Consider the following 20,154-nt stretch of genomic DNA (forward strand, 5'->3'; position numbering starts at 1 on the left):
ACCCTGTGACAGTGGTTGTGAGCTTAATTTTGTAAAATAATAATGTTTGCTCTGCAAAAAGCCAAACTTGTGTCAGGTCAACTAAATGTATATATATATATATTATATGTTATCATTCAAAAAGCGGAGTTTGCTTTTTAGCATGATAATCATTGCGGTACAATACTGCTACACTTCCTTACTTTACTGCAATTTCTTTGAAGGCGGGTTATATGGATTATGTTTATTCATAATTTTGTGATTATGGATTATAATTTATGCATTATACAGTCAGGAGACTTGAGAGCAGAAGCACGCTGGCTCTTCTCTGGTCACACTAATCATTTCAATTTGACGGTACACTTCAAGGATGCACATGTATGTTACAGATGTCGCAGGTTTTTGAATTACAACAGTAAAGCCTTTTTCATTGCATTTGGTTGCATAATATTTCCGTCTCCATTTATTTTTACGTCAATCCAGCTCTATTCATAGCGACACATTCCTCTAGGCTCCTCTGATTGGCTGGCTCCTGCAGACCTGTCTGAGCGTCAGAGGCTACACTCACACTCCTCTTAGTGGGTATTGCTCACCTCCGGCTTTGTTAGATCTAATTAAGAAAAGCAACCATCATTTCCATTCCAAACGACACTCTCTCCAGTCCCCCTGTCTCCCCCCCGCAATGATCTCATTGCTCGCCTTTCAGTGCAGCGCTGAGTCAGTCTCAGATATTACTTTGCAATTTTCTACACAGGTAGGCAACTGTTAAAGTGAGTGGTCTCAGAAAGTAACTGTGTTTTGCGGACATAAATTTGCTGTCAGAGTGAAGTAGAAATACTCGCCATTGGTTCGAGAGAAGTTGAATTCATCATTCAGAATGGATGCTGTACAAGAAACCACCGTGTCGCTGTGGTTAAAAAGGCATTCGATTTGAATACAGCAGAAGTCAGTTGACATATATGCGTGACAGACAGCAGAGCGGGTGTGTGGTTATGTGGTGAAAATATGATGGGTGCCGTGGCAGCGTGCACATTGCGTGAGACGAACTCAGACACAGGTGTTCGTCCTCGCAGCCAAGAGGGATGTTTCCGGTTCAGCACCTGGTCCTCCTCCCGCTCAGGGTGTGCAGCGCCTCGCTCGGCATCTAAATTAAGGATTGGCTCAAGGGAGGGAGGGTGGGGGGGGGGGGGGGCACATCCAAGAGCTAAAGAAGGAGACACGTTGCTTTCACTTGTTTGCTTTGGCAACAGGTCAACAAGCTTCTCTCATGGCAGATACCCAGCCAAACAGAGCTCCTCCCACCCAGCCCTGATGATTTATCCACCCAGTGTACACCAAAAACACACTGAGAATGCACACATCCTCAGCTGTAGGTTGTGACACATGGGTTCCTGTCATCTGCCTCAACCTAAATGCATATGTTGTATTTATCACGGCCGTGTATCGTAAAGCTCTTAGACAATGCAACAGCCCATCAGGTGTAGTTTGTTTTGCAGGGTGCCTTTCTCCTCTGCAGGTGTGTGCACAGATAAGACCCACATCTGACTAAGTCTTCACGCTCACCACCGTCAAATAGCCCTGCTGTGTTTTTTTCCTCAGAAAGGTTTACCTCTCAGCCGGGGCAGTGCAGGAGAGTGGAGCACGGGGCCAGACACTTCACATTCCTCCACACAGAGGGTCCAAACAAAGAGTGGCTGTGCTCAATTTGATATCATCTGTATGGGAAGGAAAACGAAGAACAAATAAGACCTGACAAAATGGAGTTGTTCAGTGTATGTTATGGAGCTGTGCTGCCATTGATATGTTCCTCCACATGAGTCCATTTAATGTGCCAGATGATACGAAGAAAATGTAACTATTCAGGTTAGTTTGAGTTTAGAGGGAGGTGGACGCCCTGACAGTCCATCAGATTATAGTATGTAACGGTCAGTGAATCATTATGTTCAGAGGGAGAATTTTACCACATGTCCTGAGAATGTTAGATCTTATCTTGGAAAACTCACATTACTGTCTGCTGTGTAAAATGCGAACTCATACGTTATATAATCTTCAAGTAAGGGCTGTAATTGAGTTTTCCAGAGTTTGCTGGTTTACCCTGTGGTGGCCAAAGCCATGCTTCACTTTTAGAGCCTGATAAGTCTAATCAAAGTTGGAGTGCTTGGCAGTTCTACAGACTTCCTTTTAGTGAGACAATGAAGACCAACAGTCTGTTACTGAGATGTCCTGGTTTATTGTATTCTGTCTTCTATAGTGCAGAAAGATTGAACAGAGACAGCTTACATTCTTCTAAGCAAAAAGTACATCATCTTTAAGTTTATGTTTTACAATGTACTTTTGTTTAAAATGTACTCACTGTGATCCTTTGACTTATCTTTCACAACCAGCAGGTTCACATTAACAATTGTCGAACCAGGTTCTATTCTTCTCTAACTTTTCTAACCATTGATTATCGCCTTAATTAACTACCTTTTCTTAATCAACATTGCTTTTGTTTCAAATCCTTCTCTGACTTGGAGAAAGTTATTTTAGCTTTCTCCTTCTTCAGGATTCACAGTTTTTATTCTCTGTACCTTCCTGCGTGGCATAGCCCGCTCATGCCCTCAAGTATACAAGACACTGCCACATGACTATTATAACGAACGATCACGTAACCTCTATTTTAGCCTTTTTGCTAAAAATGCAGTTTATACAGCTTACTTAGCCTCACTTACTTATTACTTTTTCAAGTGTTCCATGGTCTGCCCCCAGCATACTAGCATATTTGTATCATCGTTCTGAGTTTGCCAACATCCTAACTTAAATAATCAAAGTTATATTGATGTTCTGCAGGACTATGTTAGGTTTCTACCTTATTTGTGTTTTAACCAAACCTCAGAAGGAAATTTATCAGCTTTATATAATAGTTATATCACAGATTGGCCCAACATAGTGCTCTGAGATGTTGAAGACAGGAAGTTGCTCCTGCAGCTTAATCTTCTTATCCCATCATCCAATTCACAGTTCCTGACCGAGGGGAAGTGAGAGCTTAAATTTCCAGTTAAGGCCTGTCCGTCAGGTTAAGAATATGAAGCTGTTCCTTTAAGATCAATGTGCAACACTGGTAAATAAAAATCCCCCTCGTGTGTGAATAAGCGGTTTTCTGCTGCATTAATGTCGGAGTCATCAATGTTCTCGTTGTTAGTTGCAGCCCATAGTGCTGATACAGTTCTTGGGTTTATATCTTCTACAACGCAGCCGACCTTCTTGTTAACAGAAGGACAGAAGGCGGCTACATTCCTGAGCAGCAGCTGTACCAGGGAGAAGTTCAGGTGCCAGCCGACCCACTTTGCCAGCAGCATTGTGATGTGTCCATTTGGCTTCAATCCTCTCTCTCGCCCCCTTCATGCTCTGTCACATCCTTATGCCGTACTTTCTACCATCTCTCTCCTTTTTGTCTCCTGCTCTGTCATTTCAGCTTTATTTCACAACAAGTCTTCCCTGCTCACTTCTTCACAAAGGAGGGAACATTAGCTTTTCATTAGGCAGCAGCATTTCTGCCTGAATAAAGGCGCGCTTGTCCTCTCGCTCCTGTGCTTCAACCTTCATAATTGGTTTCAGTGCACACCCAGCTGAGAAAATTACCTGCAAAATGCAACATGCTGCGTCTTGGGCCGGAGTTTTGCTAATGCAAATGTTTTCTGACACAATTACCCTTGATTTTAAGTGAAGGATATGTCAATACAGTGCATTCTCACAAATACACAGATGTTTCCTTCACTATGTCACATTCTTATCTGTCAGATACGTTTTTATGACCGTTTTTTGTTTAGTAAGAGTGTGTGTGTTTGTATTTGTGTGTGGTCAGGCTGTGCAAACCCAGAGGAGCTGACCACAGAGCGAGCCCACACTGCAATGGAGGACATGTTCGAGACCCTCAGAGGGTTGAGCCACTCAAGAGATCACCTCAAGCAACTGAACTCCGTCTACACTGCCAGCGATGGCGTTCACCAGGTACAACACACACTCTCTCTCTCACACAAACACACACACATACACACACACATGCACACACACTTTTACAGTTGGGGCTCCATGACCTCAGAGGACATTACGTTGACTTACATTGATTCCCTTGTGGCTTACTCTAACCTTAACCATAGTTACTACTTGCCTCACCCTGAACATGAACTTAACCTTAATGGGATAGTTCACAGAAAAATGAAATGCTGATGGAGGGGTGGATGAAGTGTATGAATCCACAAAACAACTTCTAACAGCAGGAAAAAACCTCTATACTGCTCTTGTGATGTCATCGTAGTTTCATAATCAACCCAAAACTTTCTTTTTTTTTATGATCACCGTGTTTAAAGCCTAAATGTCCACTACCGTAAGTGGCGATGCTAGTCGACATAGCCACACTATGTTGTGCCCAAGGGTACGTTAGCGCACCTCCAAGAAGCCAACAGAGGACATTTAGGCTAAGAACATGGTGTAAATTACAGTGTTTCGAGTGGAATATGAAGGTCAGTGCTTACAGACAGTTGGATAACACCACAAGACAGTTGACTTGAAATGTATTGGATTCGGCTGCATCCTGTTTACTCCTGAGACTCCAGAGTGCCTTGTGGACTCCAACCACCCCTCCATTGGCATAGTGGTGAGCAGATAATGAGGGAATTTTCATTTTTCGGTGAACAATCCCTTTAACTTGTACCTAATCTTAAAACATGTCTTCACCTTAATATATAATGATTTATATGACAGGGACTTTCTTCTTTGTCCCTATAAGAACGTCAAGTCCCCATAATGTGACTGTAAACAGATTTAGGTCCCCACATTATGAGTTATACACGGACCATTCACACACAAATAGCCCACAATAACCGTTAACATGCTGTTAGGGTGGTTCCCTGATAGACAAATCCAACATTACTGTTTTGTCATCTCTTCTGTCTTTCTAAGTCCCACACGTCAGCTGTGATTCACAGTCACAGCTTAAACATTGTATCAGTATTCCCCGGCAAAAGTGAAAAAACTAAATATTTAGTTAGAGTTGTACATTAATCACTCCTCCTTCCTCTTTATTTACCTGTTTTGTTTGCTGAGGCAGTCTCACAGGAGCAGATGTAGCAGAGGACCTCTGGCCTTTGCCGTGTTTGTGTCCCTCCACTGTGCGTCACACAGTAGCAGAGAAGCAGTACACAGTGAAAGCCTCTTCGTAGTCTTCAGTCTCTGTCTTGAGGCTTATGTAACTCAGAAAGGCTTCTCTTTGTGCCTCTGAAAGCTTTGTACTCATGAAAGCTTCAGCGTTGCTCTCCTCCACTCTGATTTTGTCGCTTTTATTTGGGGATTCCAGGCCAGGAACATAAAGATTAAGTGATGGAAATTCAAGAAACTTTGTTTATGCTATTGAGGTCGCAATAATTTTACTCCTCAAATACACAGCATTAAAAATTTGTTATAAATGAAACGGACAGCAGCAGGAAAGAAATACTTAGAAGTAGAGATGAATTTGAGGACCAGCTTTACAAAATCCGGATGTACATCTCTTTTTGTCTTTCTACAATTCTTACATAAATCTTTTATCCTGTCATAAAGACATGAAGTACAAAGCCTTTTTTTCATTGGAGGACTTGGAGCTGTAGTGCTCAGCAGGATAATGAAATATAAGGTTTGATGTATTAAGTTCTCTGAGCAATGAATCTATTTATTCATATTTAAGCCACTTTGAATAAGCTTTGTATTAAGCAATATACAGAAATATTTCAAATGAAAGTTTGTCATTTTGAGAAATTAGATGAAACGATTAAAAAGGCTTTTTGAACACCCTGGAGATTTTCCTGTTCTTGGGTATATGTCTGAATCAAACAATCTCCTGCTGCGTTCTTTAAAAGCAAAGTTCAATTCTGAAAACAGCTGAAAACGTAACTAAAGTTCGGAACACGTTACTTCCTGGAGTCTCTGCTGGTTGCTAGGAAACTGGTCTTGACCAAGAAATCGTCCAGGAAATAGACTTACATAAAAAGCATTTTTTTCCACTAAGATAACCTAAGCTACACTATCAGGCTGGGAAAATATCAATCTTCTCATCTAACTCTTGGAAGGAAAAGGAGCAAAGAATTTACAAGAATGTCAAATTAGTAAAACAAATTAACTTTTACTCTTCGCAGCCTCAGAAGGAAAAGGAGGAACATTTGTCTATTCGTCATCTGCCCTCCGATGTTCAAAGCACTTTGATTGCACAATGTCTTGGAACTGATTACACATATAAACATGTCACACTAGAATTTCTCACAAACTTGGAATTTGTGAATATTGCTTTACTGTAAATATCCCCATCTAAGTGCCGAAAACATAACATCTATGTTATCTTTGTCAAAATGGGTTGACTCTTTCTGTCAGGACAGAACTGTCTGTCCCTGTTCATTCTGAATCCTGAAAACAGCTCCATACAAACAGAGAACAGCGTGATATCTGCCAGCTACGGGCTGTTCCTGAGAAACATCAGAAATCCATCAGCCTCTCTCAGCACGCAGCCCCTCTCCCCATGAAGCCCAAACATCGGTCAAGATGTCGTCCTCAAACAGAAGCTCTTCCGTCGCTCTCTGTCCCCGGGTTCAGACACAAACATGAGGTTTTGACATTGTTCACAACCTCTCACGTGTGTCTGCTGCTTTTGTTCACAGTGATCCTGACACTGCAGTGGGTCGAAGGGATCAGATTATTTTATTCCAGCATGTTTGCAGGAGTTGCACTGAGCATTGTGTACTGTAAGATTCAGCCATACAGCTTTCACTGTCATGTGAGTGAGGGAATAATATTGACAAATTGATGGATACTGTCCTCGGCGGAGGGGAGGAGCTTGTCTGAGAGACGAAGGCAGTTTTTATCACAGCCCTTTTAACTTGTTTGTATACCAATGAGACACAGGGAGGATTATATAACCAATCAAAAGCCGCAGTTACAAGAATACGATTATTCTGGGGAGCACAAACACTTATGCCTGAGCATTTTCAAAGTGAAACTGCATTGGTTACGGTACTGATGTAATGTACCAACTGTATTTATCAAATCAGAATCAGAATCAGAAAGTATTTATTGCCAAGTATGTTTACACCTACAAGGAATTTGCTCTGGTTATTGGTGCATACAATGAACATAGAAACATGAAAACACAATAAATACAACACACATAAGAAAAGCAAACAAAAGAAACAATATATATTTACTCACTATTTACTTCTTATTTATTCCCTTTTTCTAATATATTAGCCTCCTCTGTCCATTATGGATCATTGCTACATAAATATAACACATAAACATGGCTTCAGGAGACATCAGTCATTACCACCATTTTTGAACTGTGAACACTGTGAATAGAAGTGCAGTGCTATTTGTTAAAGCAGCTGTGACTCACATGCATGTCTGCACATCATAAGTTGTGGCTATCTAACCACAGTTCCCACAGTGGTGAGTTTACACAATGTACATGAGTCACTTGTAACAAACCACATGATCCAATGTTACTGATGACTTCACAAAGTCGTTTCATCATGTTACGCAGCCGTCAGCCAAGTAGTTTGAGACGACTCATCTATACCTCTGTTACACCAAAATTAGCAGGTATTCACAGGTTTTTGAAACTCGTGTAAAGCCACTAAAAAAAAAAACGTATTTGGTACAATCCTTCAGTTGGTGTTACAGTTACTATATACCAGCTCTTTACCTGGAGAAATGAAGGTGGTATTAATGTCATGGCAATTTTGCAACTAAACTAAAGGGTCAGTTATAATTAAATATAATCTAATTTTGTCTCTATTATCTTCGCGTATTAGATATAAAGGGATCATTTGACTGTTTTATGCAAGCCAGTGATTCCCTGGAGTCACAGTCGTGGATACCCAGCGCCCAAACAAGAAATAGTCTCACACATTTAAAGAGCTGACATTTTTGTGGCTGAATTGAATAAACAAGATACAGTATATTTTTTTTATTTGTGAGCAGTATACATGGTGGTTGGCAGTTTTTGTTACCTAGGGACACAATTTAACACAAATGTCATTGTATATTCACAACTTCACTGTGGAGACATGATTTTCTGGAAAAACACTTTTCTGGCTTTTTACAGTCCTCTCATTTCAATGCCGACTCTGCCACTGTGGTGATTGTATAGATCTTCTGTGCTCACTGGTTGAAGAAGCATATGAATTTTGAGCGTCTTTGCAGGAGAATACAAGCATCACTGGAACTTGGTTGCTACTATGGTGTGTTGTAGCATCCTGCTCAAAATCATTTTGTGTGTGTAAATTGTAAATGGTCTTACACTTTGCTCTAGTTTTGATGACTCCTCAAACCCCCCTTTTATTATCACACAACAATTCTGTGTGTGCGCATAGAGGAATACTGGTATTGTGATTAATTGTAATATTGTTTTTACGACGTGGGTGTTTGCAGTGGTGATGTGATGGAATTGTTTTTACCTTTTTGGAAAGCAGATGAAAATGGTGTGAGCGTGACTGTGGGTTGGATTCGTCATTAGAGCCTGTGATGCTGTTGTTTATGTGCATGTATGAACAGAGGTGAATCACTAATGTGTTTACTCCCAGTTCTGTTTGTGGGAACTGACCCATGCAGCAGAGGCATGTGGGTGGATGTAAATATTAGTTTGTGTAATTATGATTATACAACGTGGACGGCAGGTTCTCCTCTGATGTGATTGCTCCACATGGACGAGAGGAGTGGGAGGCTTCTGGTAGGAATGATAAATGCTGATGCTCCACACTGAGGCGGGGGGGCGTCTGTGGGCAGAGGCACCTGGATACAGTGGTATTTGGGTTATATTGTAGCTGTATATTTAATGCTTGAATCAACAGTTTGGTTCTAGTCTTTTCTGAGTGCTCAGATGTTCCTTTGACAACATTGAAAGGAAAAGTTTTGCTTCCTAGGTTTGCTCACAGTTCAACATATCTCCTCAATGAGCTACATACCAACTCCTAACTAACTGTAAACTGTAGCCTCTTGTAAAATGTTATCCAGCTAGGGCTTCAGCACTGAAAGATATTTCTCCTGCTATTTTAAGACTTCTGCTATTCAAAGTACTTAAACAAATCTCTGCCAAGTCTTATCTGGGACAGCAAACTTCACTCCCTTAAAGAAATCTGTCTCGGCTTCGTGATCCACAAGCTTTGAGGGCTATATATGGTACATTATGTCCTGGATAGCTGGGCAGAAAGAGCAGATTTACCTCTTGCTGTTGTGCTTTTTTTTCATAAATCAACTTTTAGGAATATTAAAATGTATTCATGAGGCTTTAGTCAAGATTCTGCAGATACTCCTGCTTTTCTCTGTCAGACTGAGGAGATACCTGAGTAACTACTTGCTGTGATGTGAAGGTTTGGCAGCTCGTTACACTGGAGAAGTAAGAGGGGAGATGTCATGTTTTTACAAAGCAGGATATGGTCATGCTATGATGCCAATATGTGTGTGCAGCACATCAACAACAAGTCCGAATATGACGCCCCTCCAGCATTGTGTTTTATCTTAAATGTTAAATCTGTCTTACCATCTCCTGTGGCTTGGAGAGCAAGCAATGAATACAAGTTTATGACAAGTTTAAAAGTGATAAAAGCAGAATGGTAGTTTCGATGATGTTCATCATTGGGTGAATGATTTGTTCAGAAATACTGAGAGGACTCTCTAACATTAAAGGGTATTAATACTGGATTTAGGTTTATCCCCTTAAATACCTTATCTTGATTGATCAAATACAATTTCAGCCACATCCAGCAGTGTAATATTTTTATCCTGATTACAGTAGGGCTCAAACTCTCCTGAAATGACTCATAGCTCAGCTGCCTGTTTGGTCAAGTGGAGTTGTTTATAACTCCACTGTCTCTACAGAGGCAAAACAAAGCCCTTCTATTGGAAAACACCTCTTCACCAGCTCTTCACTCCTCATATACTGATTTATTTTAGTTAACACATCTCTATAGTTAAAAATAAAAGTGTTGTCAATGAAGATATTTTGATTGTACACAGATCGTTATGTTCAAGTGGGATGTTTGTGTTTTGCAGGCGACGTATCGTCCTTTCCTGCGACAGGTCCTGGAGGAAGTCTTCCACCCCGACAGACATGAATGTCCCGACATCGAACACATGTCTGGAGGTCTCACAGACCTGCTCAAGACCGGCTTCAGTATGTTCATGAAGGTTAGAAACCACTCAGACACATCCACACCAACTTGATCTCTACTCAGTGAGAGTGCATATCCTAGCCCCTTACCCCAACTCTAACCATCACATTTAAATCTACCACTTGGCCCTACCCCTTCGTTTTGTGTGTGGAGGTGAAGGACTGCTGTTGTAGCATTTCTTTATGTGATGTAGATGGCCATCCAGCCCTTCTAGAATCCCTTCATCCGTAGTGTTTTCAGGACCCCCCATAAATATGAAAAGGTAGACGAAAAGCATAGATAAAAGCTTGAAATCTTCCACAATAACCATGTAAAATTTTTTAAATCCAGCTGAGTATCTTATTTTAATCCAGTAACAAATGAAATGTAGCTGAATCACTTTGACAAGTGACCAGTGGGTGAAGAAATACTACGTGTCGTGCTTTATGGCTCATTTATATGACCTTACCATCTTTGGTGAATTGAGTGAACAAAAAGCTGCTAATTGCTGAATGGACCATCTGAAGTTTGATTATAGGTATGTGCTTAGAATGTTGAAAAGGACTCACAAAAAATGATTAAAGACAAAGCAGTAAGCAGCTTTTTAGCACTGGTCATCACAACCTTTAATCAAACGTTATTGGTTTATTTTTTGTGTAAAACATAAACCTCAGATGATCTCAAGCCCAATAAATGGTCATGGAAGAAAAGTTTAAAAGCAACAGAAACACAGGAAGAGAAAGTGTTAATTGATCATACAGTGGTCAACACTGGTATTTACATAACAAAACCCAGCAGACATCCTTATGATCCATTTGAAGTTTCGTCTTTTCAAATGATGCTGTTGGTTTCGCAGTAAGCAGAATGGCTTCACTTTCACACCTGTTGCTTAATAGCCTGCTTTATTGAATGATCAGTTTATATGACTTTCAGCCATTTCTTTCTCTGAAGTTCTAAATGTACCTGAAGAAAACGAGAAGGTCAAATCTGTTGGCTGCACTAATATTGAGGCCACAGACCTGCAGTTTTAGATCTGTGGGTAATGTATATCCACCACAAAGCAGGTCGCTGTCCACAGTCTGATTATACCACATATGGGTCTGCTTAAACTGATGATTACCCAGGGGGGAGGAATTAGTGCGGTTGTGTAACCGTGGCCTGGGTTTACGCACATTGAGAAAGTTGGCCCAGGAAGCACCAACTCAGACAAACCTATAAACCTAAAGTTGGAGAGTTGTATAGAAGCACAGTGCCCACCCTTAATGCAATAAAACACCCCAATAAAACGTCTATTTTTAACCTTAGGACCTATGCATACTCCAGCGTTTATATCACTAAACACACTGGACCCGAGTTTGAATTATGACCCACTGAAAGCTTGTACACTGTGGCTTAAAATATCATCTTTAACTGTCTGTTACCAAATTCTGTGTGTGTCTGCAGTGCTTTGTTAAGTCTTTGTTTAGACAGAGTCCTGGTTGTACAGGAGACTCCTGCTCCTTCAAATGTCAAGTCAGCCTCACTTCGTCTGTCTCACTAACACCAGCAAATATACGTTTAAAGTCCCAGGATATCTCACATTTATGGAGTACAATTTGCTTTTTTATTATTGGTTTAAAAGCTCATCTCTCCCGATTGGTGAACTCAGTGAAATATTTTTGTATATATTACTTTTTCTTTTATCAATCTGTTGTTGAATTCTGTTTGTATTCATGTTTGGTCTCTTTTTTTATTGTTGTGTATCTGTTTTTATTCAAATTATGTGTACATTTAAGGTGTCCTTGAGTGTCATGAAAGGTGCCCAAAATGTGTTATTATTATTATTATAATACATTTAATAATGAATTTCCCATGGGATTAATAAAGTATCCATCCTATTATATTATTATATTATTATATTATTATATTATTATATTATTATATTATTATATTATTATTATAATGTCTCCTCACTTACACCCGAAGGCAAACACAGCTCGCACCTCCTCACCACACACGTCCATAAGCCCATCCCTCACAGTGTAACCCATGGAGGTGCACATGGTTCAGCCTCAGGAGGCTGCGATGCACGTGGTGGATCTACTAGCACATGTCTGCGATGCCGTGTGATGTCAAGTGTCTGCAAATCTGTCTGATGGAACCACATATTAACATGAGCAGATACACCAGAGAGCATTTATTCACACATTTTTTTTCAAATCAACAAGCACATGTCGTTCAGCCCTGACATGCTTCAGCCCTGCCTGCTGGTGCTTCACGTGTACGGCTACTGTCAGTTCAGCTCCGCCCCCCTGCTGCTCTGATTGCTTGGTTTGCACTCACAGGTTACAGCTCGACAAATAATAGTACACCCATTCTTCTCCTGCAGTGAGTCTCAGCAGACTGTACCCTGCTGTTAAAATGCATCTTTAAGTGACAGTTAATGGTTTTCCCATTTTTTTTCCTGCACTTGTATATCTCTGAGTGCATGTGAACAGGTGATGTGGAACGTTGGTTTGTGTCTGCATGTGTTGAATGGGATGGAGGGGGGGGGTCTGCCTCCCTGTCCACGTGTCAGCCATCCTAACACCAGCTTGAGAAGACATCAATCCGCTGGGATGCTGTGACCTGTGTCCTTATGGAGTCCTCTCTCCTCAGTAGCATGTGTCCTGCTGAGCAGTGACTCAGCAGCAAGACACCGAGAACCACAGATAATAACAAATAGAGGAAAATATAAAACTGTTCACTGGACAAAGTCACTGACTTGTCTGTTATGGGGGACAGTATCAACACCTAAGAGGACCTAAAAATACAGTAACTCGTCGCAATGTCCTGTGTTATCTCCAGGTGAGTCGCCCGCATCCCAGCGACAACCCCGTGCTCCTCCTCTTTGTGGTAGGAGGCGTCACACCTTCAGAGCTGCGTCTCATCAAAGAGATGTTCACCACACACAAACCAGGGACACAGGTGAGTGGACTAGACTCAGTTGTCTTTCACCACCAGGTGACTGAAGCTCGTACCACACTACTTACCTCACCTGTTCACGGCCTATGTTTTAGTGTCTATGCTAGTTCGGAAATTACATGTTATTAAAAGAAGAGAGTTGAGTCTACAAATATGCTATGTAGATATAGCAAAAACTCTCTCTTTTCTCTCTCTTCTTCTCTCTCTTCTTCTCTCTCTTTTCACAAACACACACACACACTTGTGTGCCACAGTCAGGCTGACAATTAGAAATTACAGGTGAAATCTTGCCCATTTCTCTGGTACATTAAAACATCCATGATGTTTTTACTGTCCGCCGCAGGCAGGAATGGTAAAAGGTTCTAAACAGCATATTTAAAAGAATCGCTGTCCATATAAGTCTTTTAGCTCTGTATCACTTATATTACTTGTCCTTATATTCAGAGTCGAGTATTGTTTTCCGAAGGATTTTGTTTCTGCCCGTCCAGACTGCAATGTAACCCTGGATAAAACTAAAACAAGGCCTGCAGGGTTTCCAAACTTCTGAGTTTCAGGCTCTCAAAAACTCAGAAATAGTGTAGGTGGCAGACGTAAACGTTGCACCAGTGATGTGTTTTACAACTTAAATGTAGTATGTGGATGTAATCATCCTGCATACTGTGTGTGTAACTGCATTAGCATGATGGGCAATTTAAAAGAAACCTTCATCTCAACATCTGCCACCAATGCAACTCCTCTTGCTGAACACAATCTAAAGAATTGATCTAAGTATGAATATAACCGATTCATGTCTTTGGCCATGTAAAACATAAATCGAGAGAAAAAATAGGAGAGACTCACTTGATCCGTGTAGGTGACCTTGAGGACAGGTTTACACAGTGTGCACCTCCACACAGATGTCTAATTGAAACTTGCAAACAATAAGCAGACATGAACGCTGCTCTACATACACTGATCAGGCCTTCTCCAAAACCGGGGAGAGCATCGTTTGATCCTCACACGTGTTGATTTCATGCATCAGATGTTGTGTCTGCCTGCTCCTGTGTGTTGAGCGTTTTGTGTTGATTACATATGCAGTCCACAGTGGCATGTAAAACATGCAGATGAATGCGTTTCCTCTGGGAGAGAGGAGAGCGAGGAGAGTGAGGACGACAAACAGGGAGATCAGGCGGGGTTATGTGGCTTTGTCTAAATAAAAGGCTTTGAGAAGGAGGCCAGAGGCAATGAAAGGCCTTGCAAGGATCAAAGCGTCCCATCTATAATCAGGAAAACTGAATACAGACGAGCTTGTATAATAAGCCTCTAGCCCGCACACACACACTGACCTTAAGATACACACTCTTACCTTACCACATGCAGTACATGCACAGCGTACTGTGGATCAGACACTCATGGAGCTCTACTTCATCTTCCCCTAAAAGTTCCTCTGCTCTTGCACTTGGATGAAATTCTTCAGAATAAGACTCTGCCACTACAAACAGGACCGTTGCCAAATTTAGGTGCTGACCTGGAGTTAAAGCAACACGGCTGCAGGAGAACAGAGCTGTTATACAGCCTGAGAGAGCTGTAGTTCTAATTTAAACTAGAAAGCTACACCAGACAGTATGGGCTGGATAACAACTTCCAGTCTTCTAAATCTGCCATTCATAAACACAAAATGTATGTTTTTAAATCGGCCTCTGAACTTATATCACTATTTACATCATGAGATGCATGAACATTTGTTGTCAGAGTTTTTTCCTTTAAAGAAAGTGCATCAGCTCATTTAAAAATGTGTAGATCCCCACAAAGTGTGAGTGTCGAACCCTTCACCCCGCAGACTTCACAGGAGAACGTCAAACATTAGTTTGTTTCTTTGCACAGCTTGAATTCTCAGTTCTCACAATGAAATCTGAAGCCCTGTTCAGACATTCACCTCTCACTTTATTGTAGTAGCGCTTTTACATGTCTGAATAAGCACTTAATGTTTATAATGGAGATACTGTATGTATGTCTGGGGGAAACAGAATCCGAGTGGATCCTGGTAACCATTTTAGAAAATTGTAATAAAAGCTGTCAAATCATCTCCATGTTATTTGGGATGACTTGTGCTTGTGGTTCATGCTTGTGGATTATAGGACTTTATTGAAAAGGAAGCAAAATGCTGTGGACAGTGATGTATTTTGACTTGTTTAATCCAAGCCTTTGTCAAGAAATTAGTTATAAAATCATTAATTGATTACTTTAATCATGTCTGAATAAATCCATAATGAACATTTGCACTTGTGTCTGAATGACAAAGAGTCCGATCGTGGTTCGAGCATCACCAACAAAGACATACTTTTTGAGATGTCCCCTAATAAATATAAAGTGCAACAGAAATTGTCAGTCTCCATTGGTAGACTCCAAGTTAAACACTGTGGCTTCTTCTAACCCTCATGAGTGTGTGTGCTCCGCTCCAGGTGCTGGTTCTGTCCACCAGGTTGCTGAGGCCGACCGATATCCCCGAGCTGCTCTTCGCCACCCAAAGACTGGCGCCTGACATCGGGGTCTGAAAGGCAGAAGAACTGCACCACAAACAAAAGCTGTAAAATGGAAATGAAGGGATTGATTAGCAAGTGCAACATTCCTAACCTGTGTGTGAGTTGGTGGAAATACTCTGAAAGAGGGTTGTAAAGTAATAATATAGATATTAGATTATCTCTCTTGGAAACAGAAATGTGATAAATGTGTTTGACACTTGACATCCTTCATCTTTCTGACTACCAGTATGTTTCAGAAGCTCCTTGCACCAAATATTAAAAATAAAACGTGCTGATCCTTTTTATCAACACACACGTGTTTTTTTTTGTATTTTTGCATGCACTCTACATCATTTGTTGCCCTTGCGTTAGAATCAGGCCACGTGTGCGAACTCATTACGATGGAGGTGTGAAGAGAGCGAGGCTGTGCCGTGCTGGTGAGAATACACACTCTCCGTTAGCGCTCTCATCTCATGGTGGCAAACAGAATAATTAAGTCAATTCACGGTGTCTGCTAAGAGCCAGATCATTTGCTCACATGGGGAGCTGGTTTAGCGCCTCCTGGGCCGCCCCTCTTTCTCCACACGAGTCACCTTCCACATTTCGGCGTGGAGCACAGTCACCCACTGAATCCCGTGTACTGCTCTGGCCTCAGCGACCCATCAGGAACAGGATATTTAAGGTTCGCTAATTAGATTTTGCATTGCAAATAAACCGATCTGTAACGTACACAAACTCAGGTTATGGTTGGGGAGAGTGTCCTCGTGTTCTGGGAGGTCGTGATTCTCAGAAGAGTCCCTAATAAAACAAGGTCGTCCCCGAGCAAACTAACTGATGAACTCATCCTTCAGCTTCATTTGATGAATGACTTTCTGCGGTGAAGGATAACACCGGCAAGTTTTTGGGTTTCTGACAAGATTTTACAAAACAACGGAGCAGAATTCTATAAAAACCTTTTGGAAGGATCTGGAATGTGGTCAGGGAAGAACCAATTAAAATATTGTTGTGGATCCAGGAATTTTTGATTACTTCCTTTAACATTGCCAGATATGACACAGATATGATTGAATATTCAAAAATTCCTGGGCCTCGTGGAGGTATGTGCGTTCCTATCTCTTTTATTTGAGTCATCTCTTTATCGTACTCTTATGAAGCCAAGGCCTTAGACATGAGGGACTTGAAAGTGAACGTTTTGGAACATACCACCTACATGTGCTGCAGTTTCTGAAAAAATACACATGCACCACAGATAGATGCGAAGTAAAAACCCAGAGACAGAGTGAAATTCATCATCAATTTATTGTGAACACACAGTGAATTTGTTACAAATAAATAAAGATAGGCCCTTTGGTCTTTTTTTTATAAAGTGCATCAGTCATTAAAATGTCACATGCTACATGCTGCATTGGTTGACCCGATACAACCCCCCCACACACACAATGACACACACCCAGCTGCACAGAGCTCTGGCTGGAGCAGCTGGTGTATAATTGTACCATCATTTAGCAGAGCTGTGCGGCTCAATTGCCACAACGGGCAGAACAGCTCAAAATAAGCAGCAAAGTCCTTGAGAGCTGCTGTTTCCAGGAGAGCTTGGTTTCCAGTTTGTGATTGAAGGAGCTCGGTCAGGGATCAGTCAACCTCATGCGGCTGCAGCTGTGGCCTCGCCCGTCTCCTCTGCTCCTGAACGGACGATGAGCCTCCTCCCTGCCTCTCCTCTCACATGTGGTCAGGACAGTCTCCTGCTCACTCAGAGGTCATTCACCTCTGCCTCCCACCACACGGGAGCTTCCACTGTTCCCCTCAGTCCTGTCTTCTTCAGCCAGGCTGGAACAGGTCTTCAGTGAAGAAGCACAGATCATCTCTGACCTCTTAATTTATTCTTCCTGTGGCTGCTCAGAACCACTTCCATCTTGTCCTCACACCGAGGTGACGGTCCTGACCTTGGCGGACAGCGCTTGCTTGAATCGCCTCTTCAGGTCTTGCATGTTGGGAGATTTGGGCCTGGGGATGAGGGGCAAGCGCCGCTTCTCCGTGGCGGCGCCGACAGAGTTGTTTGAGGAGTTGGAGGCGGGTGGCGGGCGCTTGGCGAGCTGGCAGCACAGCCTGTGGAAGGCGTCGTGCACCTGGCTGTAGTCCTCGCTGGCAGACACTTCGTAGAAAGAGCAGCCCAGAGTTCCAGCCAGCAGGGGGCCCTGCTGCGAGTCCACACCCCTCAGGTGCACCAGGTCCGCCTTATTGGCGAGCAGGATCACGGGGGGCACGTTAGCGCCACCAGTGCGAGTCACCAGCTGGTGCAGCTGTTGGATCTGGTCGAAGCTGCGGCGGTCTGTCACAGAGTACACCAGCACCACAGCATCGGCCCACTGGATGGAGCAGCTCACATGGTCAGGTAGACTGACTCCATTATCTGTCATCTGGAAGCAGAGAGAGAGAGAGGAATTAATACACAACCAAGCACACACTCCGAATCAGACTTTTCATTGTCAGAATTAAGACTGAACGTTCCCTGACTTTGTGTAAGAGATATTCTGTAATGAGTGGAATGTTACTGAGGCCGACAGGAGGGTCTAGAGTTACTGCTCCTGAACAGAGAGGTGTGGGTGACTAGGGGCTCTGTGTGGTGTGTGTGTGTGTGTGTGTGTGTGTGTGGACCAGTATCAGTCACTCTGTCCTCAGACTTCCATTAAAATAAATGGGAGATTAGACGGCCAGACTGATGGAGACTGTGCCTCAGGAGGAAATAATACACACACACACAAACTAGTTCAGTATTGGACTGATGCCCGGTCAGAGGAGGCTTAGATGATCTCCACAGTCAGACAGTGAATTCGATTATGATCCTTGTATTGGATTATTCACTGACTGTCACATGGGAATCCTTCACACGTCAGTTGCCTGACAGTCAGCGCAGAGAAACTAAACTGTTTCTAATGTGTCTAAGAGGAGGAAGAAGAGGATGAAGAGGAGCAAAGATCTCACCTCTGCACCAGGAGTGTCCTGCACCTGGATGGTCACCTGCTCTCCGTCCACCTGGACCTCTCTGGAGTACAGATTTCCTGAGCAGACGAAGGAAAAGTTAGACCCTCAGTCTAAGGATATCAGAGAGTCAGTGTCACACATCAGGTTTCATGTCTCAGTCACTCACCAGCATTTCTCTCGTAGTCTCCAATGAAGCGTCTGGTGAGGAATCGAACAACAAGCGCTGAAACAAGGCAAAGACACGGGATTAGAATACATGACGATGCGCGGCAAAATGCATCGCTTCCAGTGTAAGTGTAGCACAGGGATTTCTTTAGTATATATCGGTTTCTCACCTGTTTTGCCAACACCGCTTCCTCCTATCACAGCTATCTTCATCACCCTGTTGGGCACCCGGTGTTCAGGGGCAGCACACTCCGCGATGGTCGTCATGTTCTGGATCAGACGCATTTTCAGTTTTCAGTCCAGAGGAATAAAGAATCAACGAGGGAACGAAACGGATATCTTTTCAAGATCTTCAGAAAAACGTTCAGTAATCCAGAGTGAGTCCAGCTCCTTGCGCAAACACAGACTGCTGCCGAGATCAGAACAGACACAGATCACCGAAACTGGATTCTGCTGCTCATTGACGCTCGCGACCTTTATAGGGCTGGAGCGGTGCTCTGCTCTGATTGGCTGCCGGTAAGCCCCAACACCCCTCCTCCCCGCGCCCGCGCCTCCTCCTCTCCTCGTGCGATCCAGCCCACACGTGGATAACACGAGCTCAGAGAAGATCCTGCAGCGGGGGGGGGTGCTCAGGCCGGGGGACCCGACCCAACACCAACCGTCTGCAGGTGAGGAGGAGAAGAAGTAGGTCAACTGATGCTTTACAGTGAGCACTACTACTGATAATACATATAGTAATAAATATAAATATATGTGCGTCCTATTGGAACAAGCGGAGAGCCACATTTAATCTTCTGGATAAACAATGTATAAGGACCAGATATAAATTTCCTTTATTGTGTCTGTTGATTGTCTGTCTGTTAGAAAATGTGGAAAAACTAAAATCTATTATTCTGTGATAAAACTCTAATGACTATTGGGTCAACGTTTTTTTCTTTGCTTCGGTTATCTTTCCTTCATTTATACCTTATGGTGTGTTTGTCATTTATTGTTAAATGCCATATGATGAGTAAAGGTACAAACTCCAGAGTCCAACATGGCGTTCTGTTTCAGAGCAGCTGTCAGACCATTGTGTTGTCAGTTACTGTCAAAGGTCAATATTAATCAAAATGAAAAAGGGTCTGGTATCTATGCAATATAGGCAGTTTATATTGAGAGGATGAAAGTGATATTCACAGTTGTGGAGAATGGAAAAAAACACTTCTGACACACTGTACCTCAGAAGCTGCCTGGAGTTAGTGGTTTAGCCCAATATGTCTCATAGGGAGATATTCATTAAAAATATCAAGTGACAAAGTTAATACAACATTAAATCATTCTTAATTTTTTTATGATGCATTTTTTTTTTTTTACTTTAGTAGAATTCCACACACTCATCAGTTCCCTGCTCATGCTGCAGGCGGGTTGTGCCACTTGACTTTCTACATGTGCTT

At 42.3% G+C, this 20,154-nt stretch overlaps 2 protein-coding genes across 2 annotated transcripts in view; one reads left to right on the forward strand and one right to left on the reverse strand.

Annotated features, from left to right (window-relative positions):
* scfd2 (sec1 family domain containing 2) overlaps positions 1–15,885 on the forward strand; it is an 86,216-nt gene extending 70,331 nt beyond the window's left edge. The window contains exons 6-9 of the mRNA XM_062395650.1: positions 3,824–3,969; positions 10,033–10,167; positions 12,957–13,076; positions 15,515–15,885. Coding sequence (XP_062251634.1) covers positions 3,824–3,969; positions 10,033–10,167; positions 12,957–13,076; positions 15,515–15,607 — 494 coding nt within the window. The 3' untranslated portion in view covers positions 15,608–15,885. The remainder of the gene's footprint in view (positions 1–3,823; positions 3,970–10,032; positions 10,168–12,956; positions 13,077–15,514) is intronic.
* A 969-nt stretch (positions 15,886–16,854) lies between these two features.
* rasl11b (RAS-like, family 11, member B) lies at positions 16,855–19,157 on the reverse strand. The gene is made up of 4 exons (XM_062396426.1): positions 18,892–19,157; positions 18,723–18,779; positions 18,557–18,633; positions 16,855–17,991 (listed from the first exon to the last, which is right to left on the reverse strand). Exons 1-4 carry the CDS (start codon positions 19,004–19,006, stop codon positions 17,494–17,496), a joined length of 747 nt encoding a protein of 248 aa, XP_062252410.1. The 5' UTR covers positions 19,007–19,157; the 3' UTR covers positions 16,855–17,493.
* Positions 19,158–20,154: the final 997 nt, after the last annotated feature.

The sequence above is a fragment of the Platichthys flesus genome, chromosome 9 (genome assembly GCF_949316205.1).
Source record: "Platichthys flesus chromosome 9, fPlaFle2.1, whole genome shotgun sequence".
Taxonomy (NCBI): Eukaryota; Metazoa; Chordata; class Actinopteri; order Pleuronectiformes; family Pleuronectidae; genus Platichthys; species Platichthys flesus.

Bases quoted from the DNA above. Each gene is read 5' to 3' on its own strand.
- rasl11b (XM_062396426.1), bottom strand. From the start codon at position 19,006: ATGCGTCTGATCCAGAACATGACGACCATCGCGGAGTGTGCTGCCCCT. The intron at 18,634-18,722 runs GTGAGTGACTGA...TCGTCTGCTCAG, and splicing joins AGACTACGAGAGAAATGCTG to GAAATCTGTACTCCAGAGAG. The intron at 17,992-18,556 runs GTGAGATCTTTG...CTCTGCTTCCAG, and splicing joins AGGACACTCCTGGTGCAGAG to ATGACAGATAATGGAGTCAG.